General features: G+C 39.9%; 2 protein-coding genes across 2 annotated transcripts in view; one reads left to right on the plus strand and one right to left on the minus strand.

The window, feature by feature from the left end:
- LOC116335110 (neural cell adhesion molecule 2-like) overlaps window positions 1–13005 on the minus strand; it is a 660945-nt gene that overhangs the window by 545410 nt on the left and 102530 nt on the right. The gene's annotated exons all lie outside the window — the stretch shown is intronic.
- Window positions 9707–10597, plus strand: LOC120438334 (zinc finger protein 98-like; the record flags this gene model as incomplete). The annotated part of the gene is made up of 1 exon (XM_039608758.1): window positions 9707–10597. A coding segment is annotated over one exon (891 nt), but the record flags the coding sequence as incomplete, so codon positions are not given.

Below are 13005 nucleotides of genomic sequence, written 5' to 3' on the forward strand. Positions count from 1 at the left end.
TCTTAAAAATTCTGCTCTTTCTGCTCTTTCCAGCTATGACTTTTGGTGCTCATAACTGCTATACTTTTTGAGATATTGAATTTTTGCAATATTTTTGCCCATTTCTGCCATATCATCAGTGGCCTCACTGATTTTCCTTTGCCGGGTTGACCTGTGTTTTAGCTCAGTGAGATGAGCATCCGTTCTCAGACTGGGAGGCCCGGGTTCAAATCCCGCTTATGGCAACATTTCTTTCAGTTAACAGTTAAACTTTTTAACTCAATTTCAGCTTTTCACCCCTTTTCAGCAAAATTTTCAGTTTTTCACCACTTTTCAGCACAAATCCCAGCTTTTTCAGCTATTTTCAGCAAAAACATCTTTTCAGCAGAATTCTGAAAAGAGTTCTGCAGAACTCTTTTCAATAGAAATTCTGCTGATTGAACTCTTTTCAGCAGAATTTTCACCTCTTTTCAGCCCAAATTCTGCGTATTCACTTCTTCTGCAAAATTTTCAGCTTTTTCACCTCTCATTAGCACAAATCTCAGCAGTTTTCAGGAAAAACTCTTCTGAGCAGAAATTCTGCTGATTCATCTCTTTTCAGCGCAATTTTCTGCTTCTTTACCTCTTTTCTGCAGAAATTCTGCTGATTCACCTCTTTTCTGCAAAATTTTCAACCATTTCACCTCTTATCAGCGCAATTCTCAGCAGTTTCTGCTCATTTCTCCATAATTGTCAGTCTCTCCATCTCTTACCTTGTCAGAGTGAATTTGGCACAGTGAGATGAATAGCCGCCTTGCGCCCAAGAGTTCCAGGCTCGAATCCTGCTCAGGACGACTTTTTTTTTTTCACCACCATACAACTTTTTGCAACTTTTCATCTTTTTCAGCTTTTCAGCAGACAGCTTCAGCGTTAAGGCATCCACACAGCATTTTCGCAGGAAATGCAAATTTTTCTAGTTCACTATTGAGTTCCTGTTTCTCTTTATTGTGTGGATGCCCTAAAAGGGCTTCCACACTATTGAGTTCCTGTTTCTCTTTATTGTGTGGATGCCCTCAAAGGCATCCACACTATTGAGTTCCTGTTTCTCTTTAAACTTTATTCTTCAAGTTGCTCCCCCGTTTTTCGGCACTTAACTACTCCCTCAGTTTTCAGCCGATTTTCTCCGTTCAAACTCTAAACTGTTCTGCTATTTCTGCTAATTCCTGCTATGACTTTTGGTGTTTATTACTATTATACTTTTTAAAATATTACACTTTTTGTGTCCCATTGAAATGAATGGAAAACTTCCACAATTCTGCTAAAACTTGCTTGTTTTTCAAACTTAACTACTTCCTCATACTTTCACCTAGAAACTTCATTCAAACTTTAAAATGTTCTCAAAGTATTGGGCTATTCCTGTTTTATTCAGCTTTTTCAGACCTGCTACCGTTTTAATCTTATTGTGTGGATGCCCTAAAAGGGCTTCCACACTATTGAGTTCCTGTTTCTCTTTATTCTTTATTATTCTAGTTGCTTCCGTACGTTTTTCGCCGTGGATCTACTCCCTCAGTTTTCAGCCGATTTTCTCAGTTCAAACTCTAAACTGTTCTGCTCTTTCTGCTAATGATGGCTATGACTTTTGGTGTTTATTACTATTATACTTTTTAAAATATTACACTTTTTTCCTTTAATTTGTCCCATTGAAATGAATGGAAATCTTCAGAAATTCTGCTAAAACTTGCTTGTTTTTGAAACTTAACTACTTTGTCATACTTTCACCTAGAAACTCCATTCAAACTTTAAAATGTTCTCAATTTATTGGGCTATTCCTGTCTGATTCAGCTTTTTCAGATCTTCTACCGTTTTAATCTTATCTCTCTTTAAATTTTCAGTTGCAGCTTTGTGATTTTTCAGAAAATACATGCGTTGCTATGGTTGCTATGCAATTAAGTCAGAGTGAGTGCTGGTCCGTTCTGAATTTTCTCTTCATGTCTAAACAACTTCTTGCTACTCACTCAATTTCCACTCAACCCCCACAAATTATACATCAAAACGTAGGTATTTTTGCTGGCTTTCAGAAAATGTCACTATCTTTATTGTGAGATTTACCGTTTTTTCGCAATTTGCCTCGGAGTGACACAAGGTCTGACAACTCCCCATTCAAAGTCTATGGGGAGGTTTTGAAATTCAGAGCTGAAATTCTGTAACGGGAGGCATTTTCAAATCGCCATATCTCTTTAACAAAGCAAAGTTAGGACATGAGGCTTGTGCCAATATATCTTCAGACACTGCTGACACTCACAGTGGAAGCCGTTTTTACAATTATCTTACCGTTGAGCAATGAATTACGTTTGTTTGAGGGGTGGAAATCTGTCCTTCTCTCAGTCTTCAAACTCTGGAAATGAAGCCGTTTCTTCTCTCGTCATATCTCCGCGACGGAGGTAGAACGAGCTATGAAAATCGCAGTCAAAATACACCAAAGTCCGCTGATTCACCCAGTACAAGAATTATGCTGCTAGCCCTCCTAGTTTTTCAGTTACACGACGTTTTGTAACTCCAAAAACGGCGTTTTTCGCCTCTCACCGCGATCTATTTTCTGACTGCCCAAGTATCTGTCTTTCAGACCGCCGCCCCTTTCCAGGTGGCGCAATCAGTAATGACACGGCTCTGCAGCTCAAAGGTCGTGGGTTCAATCCCACCTTGGTCCACGTTTTTTTTTTTTTCACTACAAATTTATACACTATCACAGACCTGTAATTTATATTGCTAATTTTTTCACTACAAATGAGTAGTGCAAAACATACTATGTCTGCAACATCACAGTATATCTGTTATGTTATAGTATTACTACTAAATCACAGTATTTCTGCCAATTCAAGGAGGCTGACTGTTACTAAATGCATCAGTGTACATAGGTCATCTCTTGTGTTGGAGTGCCCTCTTGTGGCGCCTTTTGGGTAGTGCCTTAGTAAACGTGAACACTGCAAAGAAGTGGTATCAGACTGGTTTGTAGTGGAGGAATTTGTTGCCAGTTTCTTTCATCTTTAATCTGTATTCATGTTGTAATGTAGTAGTACCACAATATGGCAGAAACACTATGTTTTGGCACAAATACTTTGATTTGGTATACTTTAGCTTCTTCACCCCTTTTCAGCAAAATTTTCATTTTTTTCACCCCTTTTCAGCACAAATTCCAGCTTCTTTGGCTGTTTTCAGGAAAAAAAACTCTTTTCAGCAGAAACTCTGCTGATTCATCTCTTTTCAGAGCAAGTTTTATGATTTTAGCAGCTTTTCTAATATGGACGTCAGATTCTTGTTAACGCTCCATGGCAGAAATACATACAAGTACCCACCTGATGAAGCAGACAGAAGCAGTACCTCTGATTGGTGAATTTGAGCAGAAACAGGTTGTTTTGCCTCTTTTCAGCAGAAATTCTGCTGATTCACCTCTATTCAGCACAACATTCTGCTTCTTTACCTCTTTTCTGCAGAAATTCTGCTGATTCACCTCTTTTCTGCAAAATTTTCAACCATTTCACCTCTTATCAGCGCAATTCTCAGCAGTTTCTGCTCATTTCTCCATAATTGTCAGTCTCTCCATCTCTTACCTTGTCAGAGTGAATTTGGCACAGTGAGATGAATAGCCGCCTTGCGCCCAAGAGTTCCAGGCTCGAATCCGGCTCAGGGTGACTTTCTTTTTTCACCACCATACTACTTTTTGCAACTTTTCATCTTTTTCAGCTTTTCAGCAGACAGCTTCAGCGTTAAGGCATCCACACAGCATTTTCGCAGGAAATGCAAATTTTTCTAGTCTCTCTTTAAGTTTTCAGTTGCAAAATTGTGATTTTTCAGAAAATGCATGCGTTGCTATGGTTGCTACATGAGGCTTGTGCCAATATATCTTCAGACACTGCTGACACTCACAGTGGAAGCAGTTTTTACAATTATCTTACCGTTGAGCAATGAATTACGTTTGTTTGAGGGGTGGAAATCTGTCCTTCTCTCAGTTTTCAAACTCTGGAAATGAAGCCGTTTCTTCTCTCGTCATATCTCCGCGACGGAGGTACAAAGAGCTATGAAAATCACAGTCAAAATACACCAAAGTCCGCTGATTCACCCAGTACAAGAATTATGCTGCTAGCCCTCCTAGTTTTTGAGTTACACGACGTTTTGTAACTCCAAAAAACGGCGCTTGATCAAAGACATCAGCTGATTGCTGATGTCTTTGTTTTTCAGCCGCCCGCCCCCTTTCCAGGTGGCGCAATCAGTAATGACACGGCTCTGCAGCTCAAAGGTCGTGGGTTCAATCCCACCTTGGTCAACATTTTTTTTTCTACAAATTTTATACACTATCACAGACCTGTAATTTATATTGCTAATTTTTTCACTACAAATGAGTAGTGCAAAACATACTATGTCTGCAACATCACAGTATATCTGTTATGTTATAGTATAACTACTAAATCACAGTATTTCTGCCAATTCAAGGAGGCTGACTGTTACTAAGTGCATCAGCGTTCATCTGTTGTGTTGGAGTGCCCTCTTGTGGCGCCTTTTGGGTAGTGCCTTAGTAAACGTGAACACTGCAAAGAAGTGGTATCAGATTGGTTTGTAGTGGAGGAATTTGTTGCCAGTTTCTTTCATCTTTAATCCGTATTCATGTTGTAATGTAGTAGTACCACAATATGGCAGAAACACTATGTTTTGGCACAAATACTTTGATTTGGTATACTTTAGCTTCTTCACCCCTTTTCAGCAAAATTTTCATTTTTTTCACCCCTTTTCAGCACAAATTCCAGCTTTTTTGGCTGTTTTCAGAAAAAAACAACTCTTTTCAGCGCAAGTTTCTGCTTCTTTGCCTCTTTTCTGCAAAATTTTCAGCCTTTTCACCTCTTATCAGCACAATTCTCAGCAGCTTCTGCTCATTTCAGCAGAATTGTCCTTCTCTCCACCTCTTCTTTGTAAGAATGACTTTGGCTCAGGGAAATGAATAGCTGCTTTGAGACCAGGAGGGCCAGGTTCGAATCCTGCTCAGGGCGGCATTTTTTTTTTTCTTTCACCACCATACAACTTTTTGCAACTTTTCATCGTTTTCAGCTTTTCAGCAGACAGCTTCAGCGTTAAGGCATCCACACAGCATTTTCGCAGGAAATGCAAATTTTTCTAGTTCTTTATACTTTATTCTTCAAGTTGCTTTTTTTCTTATGTTTTTTGGACTTTAACTACTTCCACAATTTTTGTGCTATTTTCGCCGTTCAAATTTTAAAATATTCTGCTATTTCAGGAGATGGGTGCTATGACTTTTGGTATTTTATGCCATTATACTTTTTAAAATATTAAGCTTTTTATGCAATTTTTTGTCCCATTGAAATGAATGAAAAACCTCCAAAATTCTGCTAAAACTTGCTTGTTTTTGAAACTTAACTACTTCCTCATACTTTCACCTAGAACAACCATTCAAACCTTAAAATGTTCACAAATCATTAGGGTATTCGTGTATGATTCAGCTTTTTCACATCTGTTACCGTTTTCATCTTATCCCTCTTTAAGTTTTAAGTTTCATTTTTGTGATTTTTCAGAAAATACATGCGTTGTTATGGTTGCTATGCACTTGGCTTTCAGTGTGCCACTGTAACTTTAGCAGTCTTCTCTTCATGTCTGAACAACTTCTTGCTACTTGCTCAATTTTCACTCAACTTCCACAAATTATACATCAAAACGTAGGTATTTTTGCTGGCTTTCAGAAAATGTCACTATCATTGTTGTGGGATTTATAGAATTTTGGCAAATCTCCTCAGACCAACACATAGTCTGTAAACTCTCCATAGAAAGTCAATGGAGAGTTTGTTCAAAATCGCCGCTTGATTTCTGTAATGAGAGGCATTTTCGAATCGTCATATCTCCTTAACAAAGCGAAGTTAAAACATGAGGCTTGTCCCAGTATATCTTCAGACACTCCTGACGCTCACAATTCAAGAATTTTTTTCTCACCTATTACCGTCCTGAGATGAGTTACACTTGTTTGAGGGTAGGAAATTTGTCCCTCACTCAGATTTCTTCAGATTTCAAACTCTGGAAATGAGGCACTTTTTTCTCTCGTCATATCTTTTTGATAGATTTCCACAGAGACCTGAAAATTTCCATGACTGTTCACCAAAGCCTGCTGTCTCTTATGGTGAAAGAATGATATTGATACTCCAAATAGATTTAGAGTTAGAAAGTGTTGTTTGAGGGCAAGTCAAGGCAGTTTTCGCTTTGCCTCTCCTCAGTTATGGTGCATTAAAAGTCAAATATCTTTAATAATTCATATTTTAATGATAAATTGTCAACACTTTAAGATTCCCCCATCTCTTCTGAACAAAACGGTGTAAGAATGACTGTTCTAGCCCCTACGGTTAGGAAATTATAGCCATTTGTTTGAGGGGAATCCTCACTATGAGAAATAAACTGCAAAAATCCTTTGTCTGTGCTGCGTGTGTGTAAAAACAGGTGCACCTGTTTTGGCGGGAAAAAGTACACAGCCTCTCTGATTGGTGGATTCAAATTTAGCAGCTCCCAGGCTGCTTGACTGACCTAGAAACTTGATTTTCTCTCCGTGTGTGTGTGTGTGTGTGTGTGTGTGTGTGTGTGTGACAGAGAGAGAGAAAGAGAGTGCGAGAGAGAGTTTTTATGGGAGCATCTTATTGTATGATTTAAATTCAATATATTTAGACTGGTTGACTGAATTTGGTCCTGTGTGTGTCTCTCTGTGCATGTGTGTTTCCATATGTGTCCATATTTGTGATTGTGTGACTGTTATACTTTTTTTTGCTGATTTTTTTTCATTTAACAATTACATTTGAAGGATCCTTAGCATGTTCAGCATTTTTTCAGCTGTCCATTTTGCTTTTCCAATTTTTCTGTTAGTTATTACTATTGTGCTAAATCATACTATTTCTGCTATTTTATAAGATTTGTGCTAAATATAGTATTTCTGCCAAATATAGTATTTCTGATTAATTATAGTTTTTCTACCAAATCATAGTACAGTATTTTTGTTTTTTATAGGATTTTTATAGGATATTTATATTGCTTAATATAGTATTTCTGTTTTTTATAGGATTTGTGCTTAATATAGTATATATATATACACTCTCTTTCCCAGTGGCGCAATTGGTAATGACACGGCTCTGCCGCTCAAAGGTCCTGGGTTCAATCCCACCTTGTTCAACTTTTTTTTTTCACTACAAATTTATACACTATCACAGGCCTGTAATTTATATTGCTAATTTATTACAATTCTGCAAAGTTTTATGATTTTAGCAGCTTTTCTAATATGGACCTCAGATTCTTGTTAACGCTCCATGGCAGAAATACATACAAGTACACAGCCTGATGAAGCAGACAGAAACAGTACCTCTGATTGGTGAAATTGAGCAGAACCAGGTTGTTCTGCCTCTTTTCAGCAGAAATTCTGCTGATTCACCTCTTCTGCAAAAATTTCAGCCTTTTCACCTCTTATCAGCACAATTCTCAGCAGCTTCTGCTCATTTCAGCAAATTTGTCAGTCTCTCCACCGCCCCATGATAGGAAGGTCGGGGGTTCGATTCCACCAAACGGCTACCCTGAGGTACCCTTGAGCAAGGTACCGTCCCTACACACTGCTCCCCGGGCGCTGCATTGGTGGCTGCCCACTGCTTCACTGGGTGAATGGGTTAAATGCAGAGGAGTAATTTCCCTACGGGGACTAACACATACACACACACACACACCTCTTCATTCGGAGAAAGAGTTTGGCTCAGTGAGATGAGTAGCTGCTTTGAGACCGGGAGGGCTGGGTTCGAATCCTGCTCAGGGCAACATTGTTTTGTTTTTCACCACTTTTTTAGCTAAATTTCGCCCCTTTTCAGTAGAATTTTTTGCTTTTCACCACTTTTAAGTAAAAATCTCTCCTTCTTCACTTGTTTTCAGCAGAATTTTCAGTTTCTTCACCACCATACAACTTTTTGCAACTTTTCATCTTTTTCAGCTTTTCAGCAGACAGCTTCAGCGTTAAGGCATCCACACAGCATTTTCGCAGGAAATGGAAATTTTTCTAGTTCCAGTTGCTTCCGTACGTTTTTTGGCACTTATCTACTCTCTCAGTTTTTATCCGATTTTCGCCATTCAAACTTTAAAAAATTCTGCTGTTTCTGCTAATGATGGCTATGACTTTTGGTGCTCATAATTTCTATACTTTTTGAGATATTGATATTTTTTTTGCAATATTTTTTGCCCATTTCTGCCATATTATCAGTGGCGTCACTGATTTTCCTTGCCCAGTTGAGCTGTGTTTTAGCTCAGTGAGATGAGCATCCGTTCTCAGACTGGGAGGCCCGGGTTCAAATCCGGCTTATGGCAACATTTCTTTCAGTTAACAGTTAAACTTTTTTAACTCTTTTCAACACAAATTTCATCTTTTTCACCCCTTTTAGCAAAATTTACAACAGCAGCACATTTAAGCTTGATCAGCTGTTGTTAGAATTCATTTGATTTTAATTTCTAGTATCAGCTGATGTTTGCTGGAGCCACAGCTGAAAAAAGGGCTGGTCCAAACCAGGAGATGTCCTTACTGAATCATCAGAGCTAAACTGGTGATGGAGAAACACGTTTACCCTTTAGGTGACATGAATGAGTTGAAGGGAAGTTATGAACTGTTTCTGAGAGACAAATAAACACCAAGCTCCTGTTTTTGTGTAGCTGACAGCTGGTAACTGTGCAGGGGCGGATCTAGCAAAGCTTTTGCCAGGGGGCCAGGTAGGGCGTTAACAGGGAAACGGGGACACAAAGATATACTTTTCTTTCTTACTCTCATATAAAATATTTAGCTTTTTATTAAATAGTTATCTGCATCTTACAGCCAAAGTTTGTATAATAATACACAAGATTGGCTGTAGACCATTGTTAATCATTCAGAACACTGTGTAAAAATAACAAAAAACAAAAAGTGAATGCAAAAGTGCATAAATATTTATTTAATGCGTTTGATGTGTGTGGCGGGGCGTGGTCTGCAGTGCCGCTGCAGGGGAGGTGGACCCACCTGAGCGGCACCTGCGATCACGCCTCTCGGGCGTAGTCTGTGCTCTCTCGGCTGTTTTTTGGGTGTGTGTCAGGCTGTGAGTTGAAAAGCTACAGCCGGCTGTGTGGGTACACCAACCATGTGTGAAAAGTGGTCCATAACGTAATGCTTCAAAGCGTGTTCATGCAAACATTGTCGGGTCTGCCGTGGTACAATGGGACTTCTGCTCATGAACCTGTGTGCACAGCGTCTACAAATCGGGGCTGTACAAAGTCACTTCATCTTTACCCAAAACTGTAAGCTGTCATCTGTGAGGCGCGAGCAGAGTTTGTTTTTACCATAGTTCATGGTGGAGAATTGCTGCTCTTCTGAGTTTTGCTCTCTGTAGCTGTATGAATGGCAAACTACACTGATTAGCAGCGGCATAGGCACACTTAAAATTTCTTCAGAAATTTTCGCTTTCTAGTTTTCATTACAACTCTCATTGTAGCACATCATTGTAATGTGATACTACCACCAGAAGGTGGTGGTAACACACCTACAATGTGTTTGTTGACATGTTTGATTCCACCAATGGAGGGAGTTTCAGTTTGTTCCACGACTGCATTTCACTCACTGCCTCTGTTTGTATCTCTGTCACTGCAGGACCAACATGGAGCAAGAAGTCAGCGCTCTCAGGAGGCCGACAAACCTCACAGAAGAAAGGGAGAGAAAACCTACAGCTGTGATGAGTGTGGGAAGTCTTTTACCCTGGCTCAAAGCCTAAAAACACACCAAGTCATCCACAGTGGAGTTAAACCTTACAGCTGTGACCTGTGTGGAAAGTCTTTTACCCGGGCTGGAAGCTTAAAAACACACCAACTCATCCACAGTGGAGTTAAACCTTACAGCTGTGACCTGTGTGGAAAGTCTTTTACCCGGGCTGGAAGCTTAAAAACACACCAACTCATCCACAGTGGAGTTAAACCTTACAGCTGTGACCTATGTGGAAAGTCTTTTACCCGGGCTGGAGACTTAAAACAACACAAACTCATCCACAGTGGAGTTAAACCTTACAGCTGTGACCTGTGTGGAAAGTCTTTTACCCAGGCTGGAGACTTAAAAAGACACCAAATCATCCACAGTGGAGTTAAACCTTACAGCTGTGAGTTTTGTGGAAAGTCTTTTACCCTGGCTCAAAGCCTAAAAACACACCAAGTCATCCACAGTGGAGTTAAACCTTACAGCTGTGACCTGTGTGGAAAGTCTTTTACCCAGGCTGGAAGCTTAAAAACACACCAACTCATCCACAGTGGAGTTAAACCTTACAGCTGTGACCTGTGTGGAAAGTCTTTTACCCGGGCTGGAGACTTAAAACAACACAAACTCATCCACAGTGGAGTTAAACCTTACAGCTGTGACCTGTGTGGAAAGTCTTTTACCCAGGCTGGAGACTTAAAAACACACAAACTCATCCACAGTGGAGTTAAACCTTACAGCTGTGACTTTTGTGGAAAGTCTTTTACCCAGGCTGGAGACTTAAAAAAACACCAAGTCATCCACAGTGGCGTTAAACCTTACGGCTGTGAGTTGTGTGGAAAGTCTTTTACCCGGGCTGGACACTTAAAAAGACACCAACTCATCCACAGTGGCGTTAAACCATACAGCTGTGACTTGTGTGGAAAGTCTTTTACCCGGGCTGGAGACTTAAAACAACACCAACTCATCCACAGTGGATTTAAAGCACACAGTTGTGAGTTGTGTGGTAAGTCTTTTACCCTGGCTGGACACTTAAAAAGACACCAACTCATCCACAGTGGATTTAAAGCACACAGTTGTGAGTTGTGTGGTAAGTCTTTTACCCGGGCTGGACACTTAAAAAGACACCAAATCACCCACAGTGGATTTAAAGCACACAGCTGTGAGTTGTGTGGTAAGACTTTTGCTCTAAATAGCGACTTACAGAGGCATCTAGTTACCCACTCTGGAATTAAGGCGTACAGCTGCGACGTTTGTGGAAAAAGTTTCAGCAACAAACACTACCGAAATATTCACCTACGGATTCACACTGGAAATGATTTTTACTTCTGTGATCAGTGTGGGAAACTGTTTGCAACAGATGCACAGTTAAAGCGACACATGTTTAGCCACACTGAGGAGAGACCTTATAAATGTGACCTGTGTGAGAAGACTTTTAAAGCTCCACATCAGCTGAATCAACACCAACAGATCCACACCAGAAAGTAACTCTACAAGTGCAGTTACTGTGAGGTATGTATTTATTTTTAGCTTGTAATTGTAACCTGATTGTTTGGAACAAGTCTGATCAGTAAACTTATGGAGTTATACTGAATGAACTGTTTGGAAAAATGAAGAGTCATTTTCGCTCAGTAAGCTGAGTGTAGGGCTGTCACAAACGATTATTTTGATAGTCGACTAGTCACCGATTATTTTTGCGATTAGTCGACTAATCAGATCATGCATCCATTGGACGTAAAACGTACAGCTTATTGCACCAGCATCCATCTGCTCTTACAGCTTTAATTGTTTAAGGTATGTGCTAACTAAAAATAAAGACAAGATGATAGTTTATTAAATTTTAATGAAATTTGCAGATTGTTTCGGTGAAGTTTAATAAACTCAGCCGTCTGCTCCTTGCTATCTAAAATATAACAGGACACCGGAGTATATTCTCGAGCATCTCACACTTCTGATAATCAGTTGTCTGCTTGACGTTTATTCAGCTGTGTAAAAACTAGAACTTTAATCTCAGCTAAACCGATTTACTCAGGAACAAATAAAATACTAAAAAAAGCCAAACAATAACATTTTTTAAGTTATCTAAGTGACTTATATTACATGTTTAACCTGAGTAGCGAAAGACGGCGGTGGGTTTGAAAACGATTTGCCGGGAGTCCGGTGTTCTCACGGGCTCTAGTGAGCCTTGCCCCCGGCTAGCTATCGAGCTAGTGGGTACCAGACGTCTCCGAAAATGTCGGAGCGCTTTTGAAAATATGTGGTGTCTTGATAAACTCAGCAGATATTTGAGGTTTACACAGTTATATTCCTGCCTGAAAATATGTTAAACGTTTATTTTGTGACCCAGAAAGAATAATAAGAGTAATATTAAAACTAACTAGCTGTCGCCATTGTTGGAAACTGAGCTGCGCTGCGCTATGAATTCTAGGATACAGCTTCCTCTTCTTCGGGGTTTAACGGCAGCTGGCATTCTTGTACATGCAGTGCTGCCATCTTCTGTTTCAGTCCGTTATTACACTCATAAATCCTACTACTTATTCCTGCGTCTTTTGTAATCTTACAAAGCTTCAAATGACGCTGTCGTCGACGATTTTGATTGTTGACGTAATCGTGACTAGTCGACTAATCGTGGCAGCCCTAGCTGAGTGTTGTAATGTAAACATTAAAATGTAATTGGACGTTGGCAGAGATGCTTTTTATTTCAGGCGACGTTCAGGATAAAAACGTTGAAGGAATTCCCTGACTTACTCTGTCTTTGTTTAGAAGCAGAGCGACACAGATGGATCCAGTTCTCAACCCTGTCGTCACTGTGGTGGTGGGAAAGAGTTTCTCTGTGATCTTTGTGGAAAAACTTCCAATCATCAACGGGACCAAAAAACCACATCAACGTAGCCACACTGGAGACAAAATGAACTACTGCAAAGAATGTGGGAGAGGCTTCCACACACCAAGTACATTAAAAATACATGAACTCTTCCACAGTGGGGTCAAAAAGCACATCTGTGACCAGTGTGGGTCATCCTTCACCACTGGACATGAGCTCAATGAAAAAGCATAAGGGAATCCACACAGGAGAGACACCATACAAGTGCAGACACTGTGACAAAAGCTTCTCACGATCAGGTCATCATAACAAACATGAATGTACACACATGGAAGTGAACTTCAGCTGTGACCAGTGTGACAAGAGCTTCAGGAATCTCAGTTCATACTCCGAACACAAACGATCCCACACTGTAAATAAACTGTTTCACTGTTACCAATGTGCAAAA

Source organism: Oreochromis aureus, linkage group 3 (assembly GCF_013358895.1).
Source record: "Oreochromis aureus strain Israel breed Guangdong linkage group 3, ZZ_aureus, whole genome shotgun sequence".
NCBI lineage: Eukaryota > Metazoa > Chordata > Actinopteri > Cichliformes > Cichlidae > Oreochromis > Oreochromis aureus.